The 22,870-nt window shown below is 40.3% G+C and overlaps 1 protein-coding gene across 6 annotated transcripts in view; it reads left to right on the top strand.

The window, feature by feature from the left end:
* PXK (PX domain containing serine/threonine kinase like) overlaps positions 1–22,870 on the top strand; it is a 36,951-nt gene that overhangs the window by 2,959 nt on the left and 11,122 nt on the right. For 4 of the 6 annotated variants that reach the window (XM_082059702.1, XM_082059701.1, XM_082059704.1 and 1 more), the window contains exons 2-12: positions 8,150–8,200; positions 8,879–8,926; positions 13,446–13,632; positions 15,569–15,646; positions 15,811–15,884; positions 16,779–16,853; positions 18,075–18,179; positions 18,338–18,439; positions 19,093–19,254; positions 20,587–20,704; positions 21,133–21,211. In XM_082059702.1, coding sequence (XP_081915828.1) covers positions 8,150–8,200; positions 8,879–8,926; positions 13,446–13,632; positions 15,569–15,646; positions 15,811–15,884; positions 16,779–16,853; positions 18,075–18,179; positions 18,338–18,439; positions 19,093–19,254; positions 20,587–20,704; positions 21,133–21,211 — 1,079 coding nt within the window. Of the gene's footprint in view, positions 1–3,277; positions 3,296–5,825; positions 5,916–8,149; positions 8,201–8,878; positions 8,927–13,445; positions 13,633–15,568; positions 15,647–15,810; positions 15,885–16,778; positions 16,854–18,074; positions 18,180–18,337; positions 18,440–19,092; positions 19,255–20,586; positions 20,705–21,132; positions 21,212–22,870 lie in introns of those variants that run through there. The other 2 variants (XM_082059705.1, XM_082059706.1) reach the window with 2 other exon arrangements.

Here is a 22,870-nt window from a genome sequence, read left to right as displayed (position 1 = left end):
GAGCTCTGTAGATGTTGTGAAAAACCACGCAGAAGACCAAAGCTTGTGTCAAATGAATGTTTTGCTTGTCTATTGTTCTATGCAGCTTCTGTTAATTTAAATGTAATAGAGCAGACTGAGTAAGTGTAACCTTAATAGCATTGAATGAAGGGCTGTACTTGGCAGAGGTTGAGTTTCTGTTTCCTGGGCATGAAGGTGAAACTAAGAAAACAAAACTGAAAACAAAGCCCCAAACTACTACATACTTACGTGAATTCTCCAGAAACCTAAGAAGGGACAAAGCTAGTATTTAGTATTTAAACTGTACTTCTGAGGGTTTGCACTTTTCGTTTAGTAAGAACATGTCAACCCCCTAGCAAATGTGGTTTTTAGGTTGTTAGGTAATCAACTGCAAAGTTTTCTGATATGCTCACATGTTCTTTGTGTTTCTTTCAAGTCAGAAGAGCTCAGAGGTTCTCACTTGAGTTAGAACATCTCAGCTGGTACATAACCTCCATGCTTTTGTGTTGCAACAAAGACATTGTCAGCTGAGGTTTTCTCTCTGCCTATTTATTTCCCATGATAATTGAAGATGAAAATGACGCCTTTTCTTTTTTACAAAAGTTGTTTCCCCAGTCAAGTGTATTACAAGCAGTCTTGAGTTTTGTTGGAATGTGCCCTTACGTACAAATCATTCTATAGTGCAGTGTTTATGGAGCCCTTTTCATTTTGAAAGCCACATAAATGTATATTGCGGGCACATTCCAACGGTACCTCACTTAACAGATCTGAAATTACAGGAGCAAACCCTGTCAGCTTCGTTTTGTGCCCTGCTCTGTGTTTGAGTCACTGGTGCTGCCTGATTTCCAGGTGTGCGTTGGGCACCTTTTCCCAGGCACGCTTCGGTGCTCTCGGTAGCTACGTGTACCAACTGGTTTGCGGAAAATGGAGTTGTTTTGTTGCCATCGCATTCCTCGAATTCAATAGGAGTGGAATTACAACCAGTATATTAAGCCATTTGCAAGTGTCTCAATGCCAAATGTGCTCTGACAACAGAGGCGTTTTCAGCTCTAAAGCTTTAATATGATAAATTTTGGCTATTGAGTTTGCTTCATATTACAATATTTCATCTGTATATTCACTATTTAAAAGTGGCTTTCTTTCTAAGCCTTAAAATAGGATGCTATTTTCTTCCACAAAAATCTAGACATATTCCTTAATAAGAACTACCCATCTGTACATACAAGTTTTAGAGCACTTTACAGCAGTAAACCCACTATCAAGTTATACAAATACTTCTGAACATTCCTTAATTCTTTTCTGAAGCCATTTTCCTTTTTCATGCATTTTGTGTTGAAATCGAAGTAGTGAAACAGCCAATTTTGCCACGGTACGTTGTTGACTTAAAGGCATTTGGAAATGAACAGCTGAAATAAATCCCTCTCATAACACACTTCCAGAGTTTTTGTGTTTTCCTTAAGCAATCGGGAATGTTAACACTCATAGCTTTTAGATTAGAAAAATGTTGAAAAAGCATGTATATTTTTCCTGTGTTGTTCTTGGATACAGAAATGGAGCCACATATTTCTAGAACCGTAGGATTTATTTGAAAAGCTTGTAAAGGACTTTGCACGTCTGCTTTATAAGGAATTAAATCTCTGCAGCGTTGCCTTCGCTTTGGAAAAAAAAATAATGAAGTTACTTTTTGAGGTGCTTTTAGACAAGGAACTATTAGAGTTCACTTGTTTGAGGCTTTGGAAATACAGTTTATCCACTGGGCTTAGTAAGCAAGCTTGACCACCTGCCCCTCGCCAAGCTTGAGCTCAAACAAGATACTGGTTCAGCACACCTAATTTTAGATACCCCAACTTTATTGTTTCCACTTACTAAATTAGCATCGCGTTTGTAGCTCCTGCAAAAATGGCAGTCAAAGCATTAGTTGCCGTGTTATATGTTGGTAAATCCAGTGCCTGCGAGATGTTGCGTTGTCATTAGAATATTTTTATTGGCTACTGAGTCATTCCTGAAAAATACTGAGTGTTTTGCTCTTCGGGTGGAGGGCGCAGTGATGCTGGTCCTGCCAAGCTGTTATTTCTCTCGTCTGTCTCCAGAGCTGTTCTTGTTCAGTACATTTCATTACATGGAAGTGTGTGTCCTATTTTTTGGTTGTTTTTTTTTTCTGCCGTTGTCCTACTTCACAGCTTTCACTTGTTGAATGGGTTACTCATTACTACACCAGGGATAACAGATGTGTGTAACAGATAATGGCCCCCGACAAACACGTGCGTTGTTTACAACGCAGGTAAACCCCATTGCTGCTGCTCGTCCCCCAGATGGGCTTAAGGGCAGGTTGTGCAACAGCAAATAAATGCTGTGCCCTGTAGGGAAGAGGTCGAGCAGTTTTCCTGATCTCGTTGCTGCTGTTCACATGGGTGATTTTCTAAATAAACATTTAAAAGCGCTTCTTACTGGATATTGTTTCAATCCAGCCCATTTAAGCAGGGATTGTATTTGTGCTTAATTAGGCTTTCCTCTCTTTAATGCTTATAAAATAAAGCCCTTTCAAAGTTTTAGCTGATGTGACCTGAAGGTGGCCTGGGTCTTCATAATGGTTGGCTTTTCAAGTCTCTTGGATTGAACAGATGTACAGCAGAAACCTGTGGAAAAACAGACTGATTATCGTGGGCCAGAAATTGAGAGACTGTTTTCTTGGAAAACCAGAATGTATTACCCAATATTGGTGAAACTCTCTAGGTTTTATTATATCAATCTCCAAATTCACCACTTGTTATTTCCTATTTTGTCTCTGTAAAAGCCTTTCTTTCCTGTTTGCTTTCAGTTTCAAAAACTAGGAAAGATGATAAATAGCAATCATTAAATATTTTGACATGTTTTGCTGTGTCACTTTCACCTAGGAACATTAACAGAATTATCTGAGCAGCTCTGAGCTGCTGGTATTTTAACAAGTGCTGGAATACCAGGGAATAATCTTGTGAATTTTGGGGGAAAAAACACCTAAATGTTGGCTCTGCATGAAATTGGGTGAGTTCAGGGTAACATTAATCCCAGGCAGCGATTGTGAAACTGTTACTGGCAAAAGATTGAAGAGATGCAGCATGGTCGCCACTGAGCCACGTGGATGCTTGGAAAATACTCTTTTTCAGAAAATCTACCCAGCACTCTGTAGCGGTAGGAAGAAGATATTTAGGAAATGACAGCGTGTGACAGGGGTTATACAGCTTTCCCTGCTCCAAACCCTCCTCCCAGCAGTGCTTTCCGCTTTCTTGACTAACTGGAGCAGCCAGGAAATGATCCTGTAGGTAAAACCGCTTTGCTCGGCATCTTTAAACATGTATTAGATATTGAACTGCTGCTGGAATACCCAGGTTGTGGCAGGACCTGGCTTGGTGGTGTTGGTGGGGAGAGCAGGGGATGTACAAACCTCACCTGCGTGGGAGGCTGGAGGGACTCAGGGAGGTTCTCCTGAGACTGGGTTTATGGCCTGTGTAGTTATTGCCTGTGAGCAAAATCAGTTGCAGGAGGTCATCTGTGTCCTGCAAGCCGAGAGCTTGCTGTGCCAACCAGCAGCTGTTAGGGCTCCTTTGATGTTGGTTGGTAAACTGAGTCATAGGAAAGATTTTGAGCCATTCGTGTAGGAGTGAAAGATGCCATGGGAATTTCTGCATGAGCGTAGCTGACCTAGAGCTCACCGAGCCTGGTTGTTAATCCCTCAAACTGTCGGCAGGAGTGAACTCTGATATTACCAGCCCTTTCTGAAGCCTTTTCCATGGTATTTTCTCAGGTTATGCAGCTAAACAGAAATGATTCTGAGCGTGCCTATCTGTTTTCTTTACACTTTCACATATTTCCTATGCACACAGTCTCAGTCCCACTATCAAATCAGGCTGTTTCAGAAGAAAATTGTCATAATTCAGATTTTTTTCCAAAACAAAATAGGATTTGGCAGAGTAATAAAGGCTTTTGCGCATTTAGGCTTTTTCCTTGAAGAGCTGAAAGCTCTTCTTTGGTCCTATGGGAAGCAGATATCAGCGGTGCCAATTATAATCCCAAGACAAGCTTGTTGGTGTGCGGAGGCAATAGGAAGTGTCAGCTTCTCACTAGAACTCAGCGAACTGTGGTCTGCTGATTATGTGTAGCCATGGCAGATATTGGGAATCGTGTCGTGTTTCTTATCATGGCTTTTCTACCATAGCTGTTATTTGGCTTTCAGTCACGTTATCAGCTCTAGGAAAAAACAAACAAAATAAAAAAACCCCAAAGAAACAAACAAACAAAGACCCAAAACAAAACCCCGGAAGACCATTCAGGTTTTTTTCCTTAGTGGTAGTGCTGAGGTGGCCAGTTCTTCATTACAGTCAACACTGATGGAGAGAGACTTAAACCTTTTCCATACAGGCAGAACTAACGATGTTAGGATGAACTAGCGATGCTCTAGTTTCAGTTTGTGAAGCTGTGATGTGCAGAGGGGTCTTGATTAGTGCTTTAGGGTGCCAAATTAAAACTAGATGGGAAAATTCTGGAGTCTGCATGGAAGAAATAGTTGTGGACCAAGTGTATTTTTCATAGAATCACAGGATGGTTTGGCTTGAAGGGACCTTCAAAGCTCCCCCAGTGCCACCCCTGCCATGAGCAGGGACGTCTTCACCAGCTCAGGTTGCTCAGAGCCCCGTCCAGCCTGGCCTGGGATGTCTCCAGGGATGGTTCATCCACCACCTCTCTGGCCAACCTGGGCCAGGCTCTCGCCACCCTCAAGGGCAACAATTTCTTCCTCATGTCCAGCCTGAATCTCCCTCCTTTAGTTTAATCTTTCTTATCGGCCCCTTTTAAGCACTGAAAGGCCACAATAAGGTCTCCCCGGAGCTTCTCTTCTCCAGCTGAACACCCCAACTCTCTCAGCCTGTCCTCCCAGCAGAGCTGTTCCAGCCTCGGATCATTCCTGTGGCTCCTCTGGCCCCTCTCCAGCAGGTCCATGTCTGTCCTGACAGGGTTTTGTGATACAATCTCACTGTGAGAACGAGCTCTGAGCCCTGAGCTGTTCATCACCAGGCTTTGCAGAAGAGGCGACGGTTGGATTGATCGGAGTGGTTTTGTGCAATAAGGTACTTTGGCGTTTGTCTAATGAATCGGTGTGTTCTACCTGCCTGAGAACGTTTTCGTGGGGCGCAATAGGAAAGGTTAATCGCTGGACAAAGAGTAAGTGCTACAAGGAATTGAGCAATAACTTTGCTTCTTTCAAAACCCTAGAAAAGATGAATGACTGAACATGGTGAATCATGACCAACGTGGTTTTTCAGAGAAACAGCCAATGTTCCTGTGATACTTGCTGAATAAGCGGTTGCTGCAATTTCTTGGCGGTGTGTGAAGCAGCCTCTTGCTACTTCCCAAATGCAGCAACAATCACGAAACAGGAAAAGCCACGTTAGTGGTAAATCTGGGTTTCCAGGTGTCCCTTTAATCAGTTTCTGTCACACAGTTTCCAAACATAATTACATGGTTGATTGCAATCAGCTCTGTGGATTTTTGTTACTGTTTATGAGGATCTGGGCTCCTTGTTTTGCAGGAAAATACCTTACTTGTAATTTCAAATGAGTAAGAGAAGAGAATGTGGAGAGAGTATGTCAGGCTGACTTTCTGAAAATAGATGCTCCAATTCCGGTACAGTAGTTACGTGTTTTGGTCTGTGACATCTTGGATTTCTGTCATTTCCAGCTAAGCTGCTAGGACATGAAGTGTTTTAAATCACTTCAGTTTTCATGCTTACTAATCTTGAATTTGTTCTCAAGGCTTGATAGTTCAAAATTGCTACAGATATTTGCCAGCTCTTGATAATAAAGCATTTTTGCCTGAGCAACATTGTGCTTTGGAAGGAAACTTCAGTAAATATATTCCGGATTAGTTAATGCTGAACACACAAGGTAATGCCATCCGATAAGTGTTGCCTTTGCCTCTTGTCTGGAATAGTCGTAATTCTTGATTTATGCTACTTACTTTCATGATGGTAAATGTTAAATGAGAATTTAATTCTACGGAGGGATGCTCTGATGTGCCCCACTTTGTTTGCATCCGATAGTATGTTTATGTTTTCCAGTGTACAAGCTTTTAATTTCATTTCATTTGAAAGAGGAGAATTAGTTCTGTGTGGTTCTGAAGGCAACTTGCAAAACCAGAAGATGCTTCTGGTACCAGAAATAAAGTACTAATAAATGCATTTTTAACTGTGAAGCTGAATTTATAATACTTCATGGATCAAACCCTTAATTAATTGAATTATCTAGTTGGTATGCAGGTACATGCCAGATAGTTACTGTTACAGGATGGACAAATCTTGTACCTAGACTCAAGGTAGTGGAAATGCCTTTGTTTATTCATTATTATTTCATTATTGTCTATTCATAATCATTTGGAATGCAGCATTCATTTTAATATCTGAAAAAAATGGTGCATAATGCTCTGATCTGTCCTTTTGTTTGTGTGAGACTCCTATTGATATAAGCAGTTCAGGAAACTCCGGTGGCGTTTGAAATTGAAAAAATTACTCAGCACTTTACATAAAATACATTTGAAAGTTCGGAGCGGGGTGGATGGAGCCATCTGAGCTGAGTAACAACTGATTCATCGTGTGACGTTGCTGCACCGCGGGCAATAACTGGGTGGGTACTCATGCGTCGCTTGGCACAAATGCAAAGAGCTTTTTGTGCGTTCCAGCCTAGAAATACCGTGAGCCATGGCTTGGCTTTGTATTTGGTTTAGATTTTTCTGGTTCTCACTTTGAGTTTTGTGGCCGTGGGTGTGCGGAGAGACTGAGCGTGTTGGGTGAGGAAATTTGGGGGGTTCAAGTGGGACTTTGAGCACCGGTGGTGGGTCCTGCTGCCCTGGCCAGGAACAGCAGAACAGGAACATGCTGGGGACACGGGGCTCTCTGGCAATGTCAGCCTGACACAATTGGAAGGAAAGTGTAAAACATAAGCACCTGTGTGACTTCTTCCCCCCCTTCTGACTCTGAGTGCTCTCCAGCTCTTTTCAGTCTTGAGAGTTGGGTTTTCTCAGGCTTTTCGTTACATTTTGGCTCTCCATTTACATGTTTTTCAATGTAAATTATGTGGTCATGGGATTATCTGTATAATAAGACTTTAAAAAGAGTTGCATTTATAGAGCTTTCAGTGTATGCAAATGAAAAAGGAAGTATCCCTCACTACAGTTAGCCCAGATTAATTTTTATTCTTGCTAATTACACAATATCTAAAATGGAGATTATAGGCTTTCTAGGAAAGGAACTTGCCTCGTTTACGATCTTTGAAATGTCAAAAGTGTTTTTAGAGCTGTTTTCAAACTTAATCAGAATAGGGGTAAACAAAATCATGGCCTCTTTGAAGTGTGCCTGAGTAGGTATACACAATGCTTTGGTATCCGTTCTTAAGATAATTAGATAAATCACATAATGATATTGCTGTATTGACCAAGTATTGGTCTACAAAACGTACATTGGAGCTTGAAATGAAGAGACTGAAAAGAATTGTGTTTGATGAATGAAGTTGTGGTGGGAGAACTATTAATTCTTAAAATCTAAAAGTGATTCACTGAGATTTAGATACATTTGCACAGTTAATATATAAATAATTAAAATTAAGCGTGCATTAGAAATGAAGAATGATCCTAATGGTAAACTGATACGTTCCAGTTACCCAAGCGCACCCCAAAGCTTTTGTGGTAACGTTGCTCATAGAAAGATAACCCGAGGTTGGGCAGCTCTGGGTCTGTGCCGGCGTTTTGGTCTGCGGTGATGGGGGTTACTGGTTAGATACTGGGGGTTACTGGTTAGATACTGGCGGTGTGGAGACGCTTCTTCAGCTGCTGTGTGTGGTGAGTACGCTCTTACCGTCTTTTTCTTAACTCAATGAACTGTTCAAGTGCTTCACAGGTCTGTGAGCTCTTGGACTCCTCATCTCTTCCTCGGTGAAGCAGAGGGAGCTGCTAGTGATGGGTCTGAGCAAACCCCGCTCTGACCTTCACCCAGCCATGGAAAATCTTCATCTGAATCTTCTGTTCTTGAGTGTTTCATGATCTGATAGTGGTCATATTTGGAGAAGTACCTTATAACTTTCTTCAGCTTGTTACTTCTCATTTCTAATAATGTTTTTCCTTTTATTAGGAATACATCATCCGCGTTCAGAGAGGAGTTTCAGCGGAAAACAGTTGGCAGGTAATGTCTTGAACTGTGGTTCGTGTAACCAGGATGCCTTTTTAGGAAGAACTTGGAAATTGTCTCTTCCTAGCTTTTAAAATTTGAGCTAGAGAGGGAAATGTTGGTTTGGAACTGAAGACACAAAGTGCTTGAATACTTTTGGTCAAAAACTAAGAGAAAAGCAGCATTGCTGCCAGCTGCAGAAGGCATGTTGTCTGCTGCTATTGTGAATATTCCAGGAAAACAGGGAAAATGCCTGTCATGTTACTACTGTGTGTTGCACGACCATCATTTTTAAATCTCAGATTCCAGTTTGCCTTCCCTAGTGCTAAAATCACAGCCTTGCTGATACATGAGCAATGAAACATAGAAGTAATGAAGGTGATTGTGAAAAGTTGTTGCATATAATACAGCAAAAATACATTGTTTGCTGACAGCTTTGCTCACAAAGATTTTTTTAAGCTGTTTAAAGGTAATATCTGAAATATATTTTCATTCTGGTCAAGATGTGATTGAAAACATTTCTTTGCTTTCTGGCAGTGTGACATAAATCCAGCAGTTATGCATTTGTACAAAAATGGTTAAAAGAAGAAAAACTTATACATGGGAATTACTTTTCTCTGATGGGATTTTGAAGGATGAAATGCTAATGGGAAAAGTAATATATTTCCTGAATTTTGTTATTATGTTTTGCAGATTGTGAGGCGATACAGTGACTTTGACTTGCTTAATAATAGCTTGCAGGTAACTTTTACCTCTTATATGTAAATATCAAATGTCCGTAAGAAGGATTTTTATAAATAGCTTGTGATACTTCTATGCATTGCAGTGAAGAAAAAATACAAATTCACATAGCTGTACATAGAAACAATGACTTCACGTGTAATTTTAATGCCTACTTTTTTCACTCTTTTCTCCTGTAAAATTCTAATTTTAGCACCAACAGGACCAGTTTATACAGAAATGGAGGGAACTGGCAGACACTGAATCTCTCCCTTCAGTACTGCGACTTGTTCCGGTTTTATGTGTTATTATTTGTTCCTCCTTTGATTCGAAGAAAGCCAAAGCAGCACACACCAACCTTATAAATTCAGCATTGAAGTGCTACATCTCATTATTTATACTCATCTAAAAGCACTACCAGATGCTGCTTATCATGTGATGGTTTTCTGTATCACTGGGAAGTGTTCCGTAGTTAAACACTGGACTTACTGTGTGTTTTCTTGTGCTTTTTTGGACAATTATTTCTTTTTAGTTTGTGTGGGAAAAAGGAGGGTATGTGAGTGTGTTTGGGAAGCGGGGGGAGCAGCAGTGACTGGCATCTCCAGGAATGAAACTTGTTCCTCCAGATTTCCATAGTACTATGCAAGCAAGATAAAAAGTGAATGCTTCTGCGATTTGAGGGTAGATTTTTGTGACTTTGAAACTTTTTTCCCCTGTTAAATGTCGCATGAATTCAGGAGCTTAATGCTGCTTCTCTTTTCTCTCCCCCACCTTCATTGAATCAGTTATTTGCTTGATAAACCTCAGTGAGAAAACCACGTAGGATGTTGAATTGTGCACTCTGATAGTCTGCTGTAATTGATTCCTGCGCTAGAAGGTGGATGGAAGGGCATATTAGTCACAATTCAACAGATGAAACGTGGTTGCATTGTGGAATTATTTTATTGAATGTACAGTAGCACGTAGGAACTCTTATTGTGACCTAGAAACCTCTTGTTCTGAATAAATGCGATACAAAGATGTCTCCAGCTCCAAAGAGCATTTCTGGTTAGATAAGCACCCATGGGAAGACAAGAAAATGACAGGGTACTAGTCATCATAGTCCATAGCGGTCCTTGTAGTCTTAACCATAGTCAAGTTTTGATAGAGATCACAGAGAATGAATTTTGAGAAAGATTTAAAAATAAGAAAGAGTTCACTTTTGCAGTCGCCTGTAACAAGCTCCTCTTAACCGTGGGGAATACAACGTGAAAAAGCTTTGTTGTCTTCTCATTTAACTTTCAAATGAGGCAGCTTTAGTAGAGAAGCCAATGGACCTTTAAGACTTAAAATTCAGAAATGACAGGTACTGGAAGGTTAGGCCAAGGTGGAAGGTCTAGGAAGTGAAAGTAAACAGGTTATGTGTGATGTGGTACAGGAAGAAAAGCACCTTGTATCTGAGACAAAGGTGAATGATAGAAGTGGAGGGTTCAGGAAATTATTCGACACCAACTTGCAGAGTGGGACAAGGAGGAATTTGAAATGAGAAATTTTGCAGATAGAAGATACCAAGATCTGGGACAAAAACATCAGCTACTTGCATGGCTAGAAGAGATCAAACAGAATCATCAAGACATACCTCTGACGCGGGTAGGAGGATGTGCAGAGGGCGGCTAAATTAAGAGACTGTGTTCATTAGCACTTGATCTCCTTCAGTGTAAACTACCGCTCATGTTCAAACTCCTGTTTCTACTTGCCATAGTCTGGAACGGCAAAGATCTCTCTCTGCTTGGAGACAGCCAGCTGAGAGCCACCCCAAGAGGTGTAATTCCTTGTTTCGTGCCCAGCAGAATGGCAGGAACAACGCTTTAAATGTGTATCAAAGATGCACAGCTCTGCTTTTGACAAACACCACTGCTTCTCCAGCTGAGACCCATATGCCAGGGCTTGAGAGACAGCAGAGAGCAGCTGACAAGGAGCGTGTTAAAATTGCTAATTTCTCCCACTGTTTGAGATTTTGTTTTTATAAATTGCTCTTTGTGATGCTGGAGCTGAAGTTTTCTGATCTGTTAAGACATGAAACACTCCTCAGTTCTTTCCATCTAGAACTCTAAGTGACAATATTTCATCACAATGTTCAGGTCCCTTGATTAAACTCTTTAAACTCTCATCTGTGTACTTTGAAATCAGAGTAAACAAACAATCTCCAAACAAAACAACCCCCCAAACAGTATACAGCAATGAGCAATAAGAAAATACCAAAACTCAATCTCCATCCTTGAAAATGAAAACATTGCTGGACAAACTGCTGGATTTTCTTTTGGGTGTAAAGCCCCAAGTTCTTCCAGTTCCTGTGCCATACTGGACCTCTCTGTAGGTTTGGGTGGTTATGTTGGAACACGTAGCTGCAGCTGAGCTGGAATGCAACTTTTCTGCTGTTAATCTGCTGCTACCTGTGCAATAAAAGCAAGGACCAAGAATTTCTAAACTGTGTACACTGGGGGATGCAGTCCTACCACCCACCTTGGAAATAACGAGAAGTGTTTGCCTGTGACCCTGATCTGCATCAGAAGGTTTCAAGGCAGATTCACTGAACTCTCAGCCATGTGCTGGATTTAAAAGCCCCTTCCAGACCATCCTGCATTTCTTCCTCTTCGCTTCTTTGACAGAGATGTGTGGAGATTATTGGCTGCTCTTTTATTCAGTGAACCACTGGTACGGCAAGATACAGAAGTGTTTTATTGTGGCTTTGAACAGACATTCCTGAGCGGGCTGTGATTTGAAGATAAGAGTGTTAATTCCCAGGTTCTTCTGTGATGAAGCCCATCCTGGCTCCAGCGCTGAGCTGGGGACGCTGATGAGTTACCGGGATTGAAAGCTTGTGAGGTCTTTGCCGGGTCAGGACCGCACTGAGGTCTTGTTCTGCGGCAGATGGTGCTCCCGCTGTGCTGGATGCTGTGGCAGATAGCTACAAAAACCTGCGGGTGAATGGTGCTTTCTGCTGAAATATAGCAGATGTGCGGGTTATTGAAATAAATTTTAAAACAATAGTGGGCTAAAAGCATCAGAACTAGAGTCCTTTTCGCTCTGCTGGGAGCTAGCTGTCAGGTCAGGGAGGTGAAGGTGATTATGATTTAATGTATTTTTCCAGTGAGTTATACCAGAAATGGATTTAATTTTTGTTTAGAAACTTGTTTGTGAATGGAAGTAAGAGTGGTCTGCCAAATGAAACTCTTGTGTGCCTCTGGCGTTACAGCCAGTAATTCACCAAATTAGCTTTAAGTCGTAAATTGTTACTTTTGAGTTTATTCCTTGATGTGTTTTTTCCCACCCCTTGTGTGTAACAGAGCATTAAAAAATGCTCAGTGGATTGGATTATTTTTCTGCAATTCAGACACAGTTAGAGCTGTAACTTTATCAGCCCATGATTTGCAGTTAGAAACGGGAAATAGGAGAAGTGGCTGAGGTTGAACTCCTGTGTTCAAAAGGAGGAGAAAATGAAAAGGGGTTGCTGCTTCTGCCCCAGTTCATTGAACTAATCCTTTCCTTTTTGCACTAGTTAAAATGCGTTGTTCAGACACCACGTCACTGTCTTCTCCCCCGTGAACTGTTTGCTTTAGAAATGAGGTTGTTGCATCTGGTGTAATTGATTCCTGCAACACACTCTTCTCAAAGCCAACCCCCCTGCAGATGCAGGGCACCCAAGGCAGGTGCTTTGATCTGCAGGACAACGATGTGTTAACAACGTGAAAAATTTATTCTGGCAATTCACATGACCTAATTGAATATAAACACTGTGTGCAATCCTAGTTTTGTTTTCTAAAGATGATCTCTTTGATCTGACTTACATAAGGCTTTGAATTCCTGTACATTTTTTCATCGTCCAGTTTCGAAGTATTCCTCTGATTTTTTTTTTCCTCAAGTTTCGGATCACTTATGTCAAGATAAACCAACTACTGTACATCCACTGGTAGATTGCAGCTATTTCTGGGTTGAAAGCTGTTTAAAAACTGTACAGCAACTAAATCAGAAGAGAAAATTGAAAAGTTGAAGCGTATTTGAAATTACAGATTTAAAATACCGGCAGTAAGGGCGTTTGATTTAGCTATAAAGGCAGTAGAGGCAAAGTTATTAATCTGCACTTCATGAAATAAGAAAGCATAAATCTTATCCAGAGTAAATGGTGAGGCGTGAGTCGTTTTTGTGCTCTGGTGGAGATAGGTCCTAGAAAGGGTTTGGCTGAAAATTGTAGTCATTTAGTATCTGAAAGTTTTGTGCGGGGATCTTCAATGCATGACTCACTAGCAAGAATTTCTCTGCTCACATTTTCAGTGTCATTCCACTTACTGATCTCTTCACAGCGGGATGTGAGCTGTTGTCTGTCTAGCTTACCCTGATAACAGTACTTAGAAAAAACATAAGAGCCTGTACATATACGCAGTCCAAAAAGAGTTATCCGGTAGTTAGCTTGCTGCTGAGAGTCTTTTACTTTCTGGGTTGCGACTTTCTATCCCTGAGGCATTTTGAGAGTGAGGGTAGTAATTTTTCCTCTCTTTTTCAGATCTCAACTCTAAGTCTACCTCTTCCTCCAAAAAAATTGATTGGGAATATGGAGCGTGAATTCATAGCTGAAAGACAGAAAGGACTCCAGGCCTATCTCGATGCAATTACTTCCCATCACATACTGTCTAACTGTGAGCTGGTAAAAAAATTCTTGGACCCAAACAGCTATTCTGTAAACTACACTGGTAAGTGAGGGATTGCAAACTGCTTTCCAGTTTCCCTTGAGCCTTTGTGTGTGTATCTTCCATTGATGCTGGCAAGGATTTACACTGAAACGTGGCGGGTGGATGGGGGAACAACTTCCAGAATTATCATCCTGTGGATGTGATTATTTAGTAAAATGCTTCTCTAGCTTTGTGCATGAATCATGCTGCGATTGGCAAACCTAAATATTTGAATTATCTTACAGAGGAGTGATGAGGGTCAAGATCTATGTAAGCAGAACTTAGGAGGGGGGAGTTGATGAAAGCGACATCTACTTTTTCACAGTTTGTGATAAAAGCGGAGGGTTGGTGTTTGGAAATCGTCTACCAGAGCATAAGGGCCGAGTTAAGTTTGTCAGGTCTGCGTTCTGTTAAAACGGACGGTTGTCTGAACACCGAATGTTGCTTTTTTCGTTTTTCAAATCAACAGGAACAATTGTGGTCATCTTGTCTGGCTCCCACTATCAGTTTGGGTTGTGAGACTTCCTAGAACTAATTGTTCGAGCTAGGCTGAGGACTTCTTCAAGGCTCGAACAAATCACACATCCTCTTCCCCAAATACTGGAAAATCACTGCGTCCCTTCAAATGATATCCAGTGATCAGTTCTCTTCGTGATTGTTTCTTCTTTAAATTTGTCTCCCTTCAGCTTCAGCCATTGGAAATTGTTAAATATTTGCTTTACAGATTGAAAAACAACTTCCTCTTAGTCATGAAACCCACTCTACAGATTTAGTTCACAGGCAAAACAACTCTTTGCAAAATGCAAAGCTTGTTTTCACAGAAGCAGAGCCCACTGAAGCAGGAACTTGCTGCTTCCTTTTCACTTGTCTTTTTGCTCTCCCTTTATGTAACGTTCTCGTGTCTTCAGCTTCAAAGTGCAGAGAACATTTCCCGGATGTTTATGGTGAGCTGTGGAGGAGTTGTAAATTATGAGTAACTCTTTAAGGATGCAGTTTGTCTGCCCGATGCTGAGCCAGCAATTTCAACCCTCAAGGAGACGCTGTGACTTCTGTGTTAATTCTGAGCGCTTTCATCAAGATTGTTTTCTCAGCAAGTTGCAGGGAAGTTAGTAGCAATCAAGTTGTTGCTTGTGGTCTTTGGAGACACCATCAGTTTGTCATTTTTTAGATACTGGAGCCGTGGGCTGATATTTATTGCACTGTTCTCTCTTTCCTTCCTAGCCTGTTTTCAGATAGAGAAGATGCGGGGCAGGAGTATCAGTGCATCCTTACATTTTTGCTGTGCTTCTATGCCAAGATAAGCCATGTTAGAGAAAACTCCTGGTTGGCATGATTCCCTTTCTCCCCCTGCTGTCTCCACTTCTCACTGAGATTTCCCCTCAAAGTGCTTCATGAATAAACCAGTTGTGTTCCCAGCTGTGGGAGAATTCAGTAACCAGAAAGGGTGACTTTATCCCCCACCCCCTGCCTCAGAAATGTGTGTTGGATCATGGTAGCTTGCAAAATACCTTTGCCTGCACAGAAAAGGGCAGAATAACACCTAGTGAAACAGAACTGACTAGTTTACATGTAGTAATGGCAATGTAGGTGCACATTAAAGAGATGGAAAAGTTGTCTCTTTTACAGGTGTAGCAGAAACATTTCATGATCTTACATAGTGTGGGGAATCTTAGCTGCGAGCATTGGATTTGGACTTAGAAATGTAGATCTAGTACAGATAGAAGCTGGGTAAGCTAAGATTTTTGAAGGCAGAGCTTGCTTTGTTTTCTCTGTGGATTTGAGATCTCAGGTTAAAAATGCAAATGCCCTTTAACTGTGGTTTTATCTGATTTCCTTTTAAAGTGATTTTGCTGACTTTCAGTCTGAATTCCTGCAGGTTTCTTTCTGGCATTGAACATTACCTAACATGGATAATAATCTTATATAGTCTCTTAAAAACCTTTTTTTTTCTTTCCAGAAATTGCCTTACAGCATGTTTCAATGTTCTTCCGATCAGAGCCAAAGTGGGAAGTGGTAGAACCATTAAAAGATATAGGTGAGGAGAGCATATATGCATAAAAACTTGTCTAATTTTTTTTTTTCCCAAACTTTATGAGTTTTCCTGAGATTACAATAGTACCTTTGCTTACAGAGCCCGTCCTGCCTGTAAGCTGTGTGATTTAGTAGTGGTTAAGCTGCTGATGACTTTTCTTTTTGTAGGTTGGCGAATACGTAAGAAATATTTCTTAATGAAGATTAAGAATCAACCAAAGGAGCGACTAATGCTAAGCTGGGTATATATACTTTCATCTCATGCTCAAGTCTGTCTTAATGAACGTGGCTGATTTAATTGATATTGACTACCATGTGTGAGTGACGGAGAGACAGACTTAAAAGCTCAGGTTTTGGAAGAGCCTTGAGAGCCCTTAGGTGGATGTGTGGTGTGGGAGCTTGTTGTGTTTCTTTAGTGGCAAATCCAGTTTGCAAGTTTCTGTGCCTGGTCATTTATTCCCATTCCTGTACATCAAGTTCCTTTAGTTGTAATGATGGAGCTATTGACCGCAGGATAAATTTGCTCACTGAAAATAACAAGGTGATCCGATTTAAAGTGGTGGCTTTTCTTATTCGGATCTTTAGTTGTACTGACAAACTAACAGGTGAGAGAGGCATGAATTGCTCCTTTAGGGTGGACATTTATCGACACCAAGTAGTTTGTTGTTACTAAACACTTGCTCATGCGCTCAAATGTGCTGCCCTGTTGATGATATTGGCACAGCTGTTTGTGAGACTTCACTGGAGAGCAGATATCACTAATGTTGGCAGTAGGAGGGAAGGTTGTTTTTTATTGCTGGAGAGAAAAAAAGGTGGATGTTTCAGCCTTATCAGTTCACAATGCACACAGTCCCCAGTTCGGGGTTGGCAGAGTTCATTCAGCGGTAGTATAGCGCGTCAGATACGGGGGAGGAAGGAGGCAATAATACTTATTTACTGTCAGATGCCTGTATTGTGAAACCACGGCCTAATTCAACGTCTTCAAGATTCATTCTGTATGTGTAATTTCCTTGCTCGCTCTTCAAAATTATACCTTCAAGCAGCTGTCTTGATTTGTGAGAGCAGAATATAGATCACATTTTCATTAGAGAATGCAACATCTATCACGACGCCTTTCTTTTCCTGTTTATTTCCAGGCTGATCTTGGCCCTGATAAATACTTGTCTGACAAAGATTTACAGTATGCTGTGAAACTTCTTTCTTCCTGTTCTGTGAGTATTACTTGAAGACTTTTAAATTATAGCAGCACAAAAGTGCTTGTCAAGGACTGATCTTGCCAAAGCACATGTAGCCTTGTAGACACAGTTTGTAATTTTAGAGTTGCTTTCATTTAAAGATGTGCAAACCTTTTAATTAAATTTCCCACACAATGTGAGTTCACATGTTCTCAGCACAAATAATAATCCCGCAGGATTGTTGCAGGAGATTCAGAGTTGTGGCTAATTGTATTTTTCTCTTTTGGTGCAGTACTGTGAGATCATGAGCTTTTATTGCATCTCCTCAACACTTTTAGGCTGTTAGGGTAGTGTTGTCGGGGTGTAATCGCTGGGGATATTCTCAGGCAGTGGAACGAGTCTCGTTGTTTTTTCAGTTCTTTGAATTTAAGACAGGAGTATCTTGTAGAGGTACAATGGAGGCCATACAGTTTAAGCTCCTGTGCAGTGCCACGTTATAAATCTATTAGGCATCTCTGTCTGGAAAACTGGCACTTGGCTCCAAGAGGAGTTTCTCTTTAAGGATGTGAAGCATGTGAGAGACTGGCTGAGCAGGGTGGTTTGAACTGTTAAACCTCTGCAGTCCTGAAACTCAGCAGATGCACACAACAGAAGAGGCTGAAAACTGGGCTTTCCAACCCCCAAACCACACTGAAACTACCGTATTAAAACAAGACATGAACAGGGGGTCTTTTCCTAACGAGCAATTTCAATTTGTCTATGTGTTGCATGTGTAATCTGTTTCCAACCGGGCTGTCTCATTTGGTTTCACAAAGTTGCAGGAAGTTGTTACAATAATTTCTGAAGACATCAAACTGTTATGACAGTTATTAATGCTGAGTTTCCATATGTGCCATCGTCGTACGAAACTGAATGAATTTATTAGCTTAGCATGACTTAAACTTGCAGTAAAGTTGCTCATGTATAAGTGCTAATGGGGCTGGATTCTTCATTTCTTTAAACTCCTAGTCTGTTTTGTTAAAAAAAAAAGTGTGTTTTTAATTATTATTATTTATGTGGAAATTGAACAATATCCTTTTGAAATTTTCCTTGCATTTTTTTACTCCAGGTTAAGACTTGAGCAAATGTCACTGACAGAATCTATTTTATTACATTAAATATACAATTCGGGCAGATCTTTGCTTACTTGTGAATGAAGCAAAGACGAATTACAGAATCTGTCATCTAAAACTTACCTACAGTTTCTTCTTTTGGTAGCATCCCTATATTTACAAAATCACTTTTGCCACTGCCAATGAATCTTCAGCGCTGGTTATTAGACCATTCAGTGAAAAAGGGACACTAAAGGACCTTATTTATAAGGTAATGTCTCCCCCCATCCCCAACTCAAATGGTAGAATGTTTCCTGGAATGACCACAGCATGTCTTTTATAAAACTGTTTATCATCTATTCCTAAGCAAACTAAGACCATTATTGGCTTTTCTGGGCGTGATACTTGATACATGTGTTTCTTTTAAAGGCAAAGCCAAAAGACCCGTTCCTGAAGAAGTATTGCAATCCTAAAAAAATTCAAGGTCTTGAACTTCAGCAAATAAAAACATATGGAAGGCAAATATTAGAGGTAATTTTGCTTTATTTACTGTGGATTTTTTGTTTGGTTGTGGGGTCTTTTTGTTTGTTTTTGTTTAGGCCTGTGGTGTTTTGCTTTTTGGGGGTTTTTAGGCCAACTGGTTTAACTAGAAGAAGTAGGCAAACTTCTGAGCACACAAGCTTTATTTCAGCAGCAGACTTGGCTGCTGGGAATTGAATTTAGATATATATGTGTGAGGCCATTTCCGACCAAAAAAAAAAGAGGCAGTTGGTACATGTGGCGCTCAAGTGCGAGGGAGGTGACAATGTAGTTTCTGCCTTGTGGAAAAAGAGAAAGAAGTAATTCATAGCCTGCAGAAACATGTGCCATAAATTCATTGTCATTAATGTGGTTTTAAACTATAATATTCAGTTGAATTGTGAATTTTAGTTCCCATATCTCTCAGGGAGGTGTCTATCAGCCTGCTTTGAAGATCAGCATCGAATGTTTGTTTTGTGAGAGATGTTACCGGTGAAATGGAAATGAATAGTCAGCTAAAGTTGATGCAGATAGAAGATCAAGTCAAGCAAGCATTCCAAAGAGGGGCCTCATTTGTTATGTATCTGCTTTAGTATTGGAGCATTTAAGATCTTGAGATCATCAGAGCATCTTGTGACAGTGCTTCTGTATTGGATTTTTTGCAGGTATTAAAGTTCTTGCATGAGAAAGGTTTTCCCTACGGCCATCTTCACTCTGCCAATGTGATGTTGGATGGGGATACCTGCAAGTTACTGGATCTAGAAAATTCTTTGTTGGGACTTCCATCATTTTATCGATCGTACTTTTCACAGTTTCGGAAAATTAACGTAAGATTCAGATAATTAGTTCAGCTGACTCTTAGGCATCCCTTTAACCTCACCTTCTGTTTGTGGAGAACTGACTAGAATGAAAAAAAGCTCATAACTCCTTTTCCTTAAACTGAGCTTTTCTCCCTCAAATCCCTTTTCTGCTCCCTCCAAATCACACTCTGGCTGCACAGAACTTTTGTTGCAGGACACTGAAGTGGGGCTGAGGCCACAGGTGAGTGGGTAGATGGGGGCTACAGGTCAGTGTTTTCATCACAGCAGTGCTGGCACAAATAGAGGTAAATGGCCAGTTCTTTTAAGATGTTTTTCCACCCTGGTCTTGTATTTCATAGGAATGTGTGTATTGTCTGCCACACTTTTTCACTCGTATGTCTGTACCATGAGTGCAGCGTATTACTTGGCCTTAGCTGGGAGCAGTAATCATCCCTCTCTTTGGATGCTGTGAAAATTGATCAGATGCTTGCAGATATCTACCTATTAAAAGCTGGGTTTTATTTGTTTAAAGGGTGTCTGTTAACTGCAGGCTTGCAAAGCAAAATGCTATCTTCTTACAAAAATAGGAAAACAAATTTGCCCTGTTGCAGCAATACAGTTTTCTAGCCAGCATCTTGCCCTGCCTTAAAGTGCTCATTGTAATAATTCCGTACAGCATCACAAGACAGCTGCTTGCTGACCTTGCTGAACAAGTTCTACTGCGTTGTCACAGAAACGATCAAAAGTTCAGGATTAGTCCAAATCTGTTAGTACCATCAGAGCTCTAAGCCTTTTCCAGTAAGAGGAGCCATTTCTGTTTAAACATGAATCAAAAATCTCAGAGATATGCCGTCTGGGAGCTTAGCGTGTATGTACAGCTTGCACAAACCTGAGGAGGAGTGGAAGGTTTGTTTGGTATGCATTTGCATTTTTGCTCTCTTTTTATCTACCTCCCTGTAATGTGAAGCCGGTCATATTATGAATCTCATTCTTTGCTTTTTGACTTAGTTAGGAAAACGTGCGTTGTTGTGATTCTTGATGGTGCCCTAAGTTGCTGTATATTAAAAGAGTTCACTACTTTACATGTTTTTATGGAACATGACTATACTGCTATCCCATTTACGTCATCACGTACAGAAAGACAGCAGTAGCTTCTTTAGCTTAAACTTGAAGATCTCTTTTGAACTAAAGTTATGCAGGGAAGTGGTTTGGGTTAGGAACTGTTTTAGTGGTTCCTCTTTTCTGTCTTCAAATGCAAGACCACTCTTTAATGGGTTATCACGCGTTTTCAAGGCAGTTGAAAAACTGATTAGTTCTAACAAGTTGGGTTTTCTTTTGGTTTTTGTTGTTCCTTCACAGACTTTAGAAGGTGTTGATGTACATTGCTTTGGACACTTACTGTATGAAATGACATATGGAAGACCCCCAGATATGATTCCAGTTGACAACTTCCCTCCTGCACCATCAGTGTTTGTTGGTTAGTACAAAGTCGAGAAAACGGGTACTTTTACCTTTTCCCTAAGCTGAAGTGCTGTGAAATAGCAGCTTAAGATCTTTGCAGACTGTGACCAGAAAGAATTAGTTAATAATTTGTAAAAACAGATAATGTGTTCTTCCTGAAATATATGTAGCGTGTAAATAAACCTTTTTTTTTAACTGAGTGATAAAGCAGTGTGTAGTAAGTAATTAGATGTCTGGATTCCCTTGCCTCGTGTCTAACATTCTTGAAAAGTTTTTATGTGTAATAGTAACATTATAATAAAAAACAGATGCCACAGAGCTTCATCACAGCTTAATTGATGCAATACTTAGGGGAACATCACACAGTGGTGCCAGACATCCATTCTAAATCATTTGCTATCCTGCCGTGCAAAAATGTGTTCGTTCTTATTCTTTCTTTGGTAGTGTCTGTGTTGGAATCCATTCTGACCTGTGAAGCTATGAAGAATGGCATGCCAACTGTTTCACGGCTCTTACAGATGCCGTAAGTCTTGTTTTACTTGTTTTATACTCATAGCAATGGTTTTAATTATATCTGCAGGAAGAACTTTTTTGTTCTTGTTCCTTTTTAGAAAGATTTGCTCCTCGTTCTGAGGGGTGTACAGAGTATCCCAAATGAAGCTTTAAAATTGATAGAACTCATCCTTTGTGAATATGATAGATGCTCTTTTGACATTTCTTTGTCTCTTGGTGTATTGGAGCTGTTATGAATGCATTTTATTTCGCATGGTGCTATGGTTTAAATTGATCCAGCTATTAAAACAGTGCAAGCACAATTAAGATCACGTTTTAAAGCATTTAGAATAGGGAGTCTTTTTGCATGTCCCCTTCAGACCTGTTTTGGTAGATTTTGCTATCAATTTACTTATGACCAGAAAAATAGATATCTCGCTTTCCTCAGCAGTGACTTTTAGACCGGGTCTGGGTATCAAACATTGTGTAGTTCTGGCTGGTTTTTGCAGGCCTGGCTTAGGGAATCTCTGAAGCATAGGCAGAATAAATGTCACCAATGTGCTGAGTGTAGAACCACAGTTCCTGGTGGGGAGTTCTTTTATTTTTTCTTAATACGAGGTGCCAGAGTCGCGACCTTATAAATGACTGATTGCCTGTACCTAAATCTGGGTCTGATCTCACCGTATGCGGATTCCAGGATGTTTAGAGCATGTTCCAAGATTCGTATTTCCTGGCTGGGAGGAGTCACTGCCGGCTTGTCTCACCTTCAGTTCCTTCTCCTGCTCCCTTCCTCTGCTCTTAAAGGAGGTGGGAGGTAGAAGAATGTAATTGGGCAGAAATACTATAGGAAAACTCAGGAATATATAGGTCTTAGAAGATGTTGAACAAACAAGCCACGTGCAGCTGCTGCTGAAATGTAGGATATTATACTACATTCCCTTCATACCAATACTCTTCACAAAGCTGTTCTACATAGATGTGCAATACAGTTAATGTAATTTAAAGAAATTAATTTAAATATTTGTTAACCTTTACTATTTTTTGTGACCATATAAACTATGTTTTAAGGACATGTAATCAAAAAAGGTCAGACAAACACCCTATAAACAGGGCTGAACTTTATTGTTTGTTTTTAAAGTCTTAAAATTTGCTTTATTTCTGATTTTTTCACGCAATACTGTTCTTACAAACTTGATTCTGGACTTAGATTTGTTTTCTCTAATAAAGGCCTGTGATAATTTTCCACAGTGAACAGCAACAAAAGATCTCAGAAATCTTTATCTCAGAGCAGATTTGAGATCTCTTTCTGGGACAGTTTTCTAGTATGTTCTCCAGAGCAAAGTATCTTGAAATGGACTAACTAGTTTATTTGCAGACTACCATTGCCCTCTAGTGTCTTTGTTCTGGATGGAAAAGGATTAATCATTTACACTGTTGCTGCTGATAGCATAGATATTAGAATATTTGCTTTAGTTGCCTTTGCTGGAGTACAGACAAGAGTGCAAATATTTTCAAATGTTAAGTTCACTCATTGATCTTTCACATGGTTCATGTTAAAGCTAAAACAATATATGTGCTAAGAGAGTTTTCTTCAAAAAAGCAAGGATTTTGTTTAGGTGAAATGTAAAATAAAGTGCCTGGTAATCTCTTGTCATTAAAGAATTGATATACTTTTAAGGAAAAGGCTTTT

This window comes from Streptopelia decaocto (assembly GCF_964273445.1).
Source record: "Streptopelia decaocto genome assembly, chromosome: 8".
Taxonomy (NCBI): Eukaryota; Metazoa; Chordata; class Aves; order Columbiformes; family Columbidae; genus Streptopelia; species Streptopelia decaocto.
The sequence above is the reverse complement of the archived record's forward strand: the minus strand, read 5'-3'. Positions and strand labels throughout refer to the sequence as shown.